Source organism: Microcaecilia unicolor, chromosome 12 (genome assembly GCF_901765095.1).
Source record: "Microcaecilia unicolor chromosome 12, aMicUni1.1, whole genome shotgun sequence".
NCBI lineage: Eukaryota > Metazoa > Chordata > Amphibia > Gymnophiona > Siphonopidae > Microcaecilia > Microcaecilia unicolor.
Window position 1 is genome coordinate 1,103,373 of NC_044042.1, and position 3,007 is coordinate 1,106,379.

The window sequence follows — 3,007 nt, forward strand, 5'->3', positions numbered from 1 at the left end:
GTGAACATAACACTTAAGTTTTGCTCGCCAATGCAGTAAGCTAATCATATGCAAATCTGAAACATGTGGAACTTGTGTGCTCATCAGGACACATGCGCACAAGGCATGAGGGCAGCTAGAACTGTGCGCATGTCTGACTAAAATGAAAGTGTTGGCACACATCTGTACACGTGCTGGAATGTTGGCATCAAAAACATTTCCTGCACATAAAAGTTTTGTAATGCCGACATTTATGCGCAGAACAACATTCCAGTATATGCAACACAATTGTTTTCCACTGAGACCTGTGTGCAGAATCGCCACCTCCCATTCTGTCTTAAAAGTGGCGGGTTTTGTTATACTCACAGCAAAAAGAAGAAACTGGCATTAAATTCCTATGGCAGCTAACCCTGGTGTTCAAGTTCTTTGTTGTGTTTGCCTTAAAGTCTCATGCGTAGGTCTGTGCATTAGGGCTGAATTGCTAGTAGCCTATAATTATCATTCATTTTAATATGCTGTGCGCTGGTGTCTAATGCAAGGTTTTGTGCAGGGTTAACATCTACACAAAACCCTTTTCTGCATCATATGCCCAGAACTTGTTTGTAGACGTCGCGCTAAATGTGCGCTATCATCTGCACTAGCTTTCTGCATCAGCCCCACAGACAGCAGAGACAGGGCATGCATGGCACTCTGGGATCTCTGTGACTCTACTTTCTGCTCTGTAAGCCCTCGGTAGACTTTCCACTTTATACTACACTCTACTGTCAAATCATTCATCCTGACATATTTAAATCAAAATACAGCCAGAGAGAAATATGATGCTTAAATCCTGACACTATTCCTGGATCTAGTGAACATTTCATGATTTCATCTTCTAAAGACTCCAAAACCAAAATAAAAGAGCAAATTAAACAAATAAAATAATGAGATCAGCATAAGCAAATGCTGAAGCTTGAATGGGATCTGCATTGTTTCACACGTGAGTCTAATGAGATTGTCATGTACAAGGATTACTAGGGCTCATTTTTTGGTAAGTGTATCGTTCTTATGTAATTGTCAGATGCAGTAATGTCACTCTGTGTATGGTGGTCCAGGAATTCTGAGGTTTCCTCTGCAATCTGTCCTGGGATCCGAAAGTCAATGGTGGGCTCTTCCAATTTAGGACTAGAGTTGGCATTAATGTTTCTTGCCTCAATATTGCATCCAGTGCCTTGAAGGAATTGTAAGAAGTTTTCCTCAATGGAACCATCCCGGCTAGGTAAATTCATGTCCTCCTGCAGAGATTGTTTGAAGAAACAACTGAGGTGTTTGCTAAGCTCTCCTCTGATCTGGCGATTCAGACACCCATAAAAGAAAGGATTGGAAGTAAAGCAAAAATACCCAATCCAAGTCACCACCTTCTCTATCTGACCCCCAGGAAATGACTGGGAACTCAGTGCTGAGTAGAGGTGAAAGGAAAAATATGGCATCCAACAGAAAAGAAATTGTCCTCCTACAGCTATCAGGATAATAGCAGCTTTTCCACCTCCAAATACTCTCTGTGGAGTGGTTCTTGGTGCTCCAGAACTGGTGACCATTGTGGACCTGCTACTGAGAGACTGTGACCTCCGACGTGGTGTATCCATCCATGTTGGGAGTGGCCCATGGTGCATGGCAGCTACCCTGGCAACTTTGAACATGCTGCAGTACACCACAAATATGATTAAGACAGGCAACAAAAAATAGAAGATTACAAAAAAGACTATGAATATCTTCCTGTAGAAGGTGCTGCTCCACTGTAGAGAGCAATGGCGATTACTGTAACCAGAAGAACTTGTGAGTTGTTTGGTGCTCCAGCCCAAAATTGGAATGATAGACATGATGACTGCTTTGATCCAAACACCAACCAAAACAGATATCACTAAGCCAACAGTCATCTTCACCTCATATCTCATGGGGTGAACTACATAGTAATATCGTTCTATGTTAATGGCAGAGATTGACAGGATGGACATACTTATGAAACAAATGCTGAGGAAGAGATAGACCCGACACATGGCTTCCCCAAAGATAATATCATTGAAAAGAGAAGAACTGGATAACATTGCTAATGGCATTAAAGTCAAAGCTGCAAGGAGGTCCACCAAACAAAGGTGAAAAACAAAGACAAATTTCCTTAGTGCTGGAGTTTTGATGATCACTGCCATTACTGCCACATTTCCAGCAATGGCAAGCAGGTCAACCAAGAGCATGAAAAAAAGTCCAACTGACTCTGAGGCCACATCCCTGGTCCCAGAGCCCAAACTAGAAGTCGGATTTATAGAATTCTGAGCTGTTTGATAGAGGTTTTCAGGTCTAGAAGAATTCCATGTCCTTTGAGTGGGAAGTGAAGGCTCCATGAATATTCAAAAGAGAACCTCACAATGTGTCTCATCACAGGCCCATGATCCATCCTATTCCAAAGCAAAAACAAGTTATAGAGAGAATTTCAGACTGAGATGTATCAAAGGGCAGAAAGAGTTAATCTTCTGCTACCTCCATGGAAGGTCATCTGCAACCAGTTTCTCAAGGCATTTTGCATTCTGTTTTGAGGTTACTCTTCAAATTCTTGTTCTAAAGAGTTTGTCATTATCCCAATTACTTTTGTCTCAAGTATTGCGCTTAGAAGCTTATGACCCTGGGAGTTCAGGAAAGACAGTGGGGGTGCATACATACTTGGCAGTTGCTTATGACACTTCCTATGTAGAATGAGTATGTTATTCCCTTGCTGAGCACTTTATTTCGAGAATCAGATCTCAGCTCCTCTTCAGGTAGATTTCAAACCTGAAAATGTGAAAGAGTGTAAAATGAATCATATCTCCAAACTTACAAGTGAGACACATAGGAGACAATTCTACAACTAGGCACCTCCATTTAGGTGCCCTGAGAACACACAGTGGGAGCCGTATTCTGTAATTACAGAATGGTAGCATAGCCCAGTATTGATCCTCCATATATTTATGTGCCACAGTTACACAACCAATAGAGCTGGTATAACCATGGTCACATA

At 41.7% G+C, this 3,007-nt stretch overlaps 1 protein-coding gene across 1 annotated transcript; it reads right to left on the reverse strand.

Annotated features, from left to right (window-relative positions):
- Positions 1 to 479: 479 nt before the first annotated feature.
- Positions 480 to 2,772, reverse strand: GPR61 (G protein-coupled receptor 61). The gene is made up of 2 exons (XM_030221892.1): positions 2,674 to 2,772; positions 480 to 2,411 (listed from the first exon to the last, which is right to left on the reverse strand). The coding sequence occupies exon 2, from the start codon at positions 2,355 to 2,357 to the stop codon at positions 993 to 995; it is 1,365 nt and encodes a 454-aa protein (XP_030077752.1). The 5' UTR covers positions 2,358 to 2,411; positions 2,674 to 2,772; the 3' UTR covers positions 480 to 992.
- Positions 2,773 to 3,007: the final 235 nt, after the last annotated feature.

Coding starts and splice junctions, on each gene's coding strand:
- GPR61 (XM_030221892.1), bottom strand. CDS start 2,357: ATGGAGCCTTCACTTCCCACTCAAAGGACATGGAATTCTTCTAGACCT.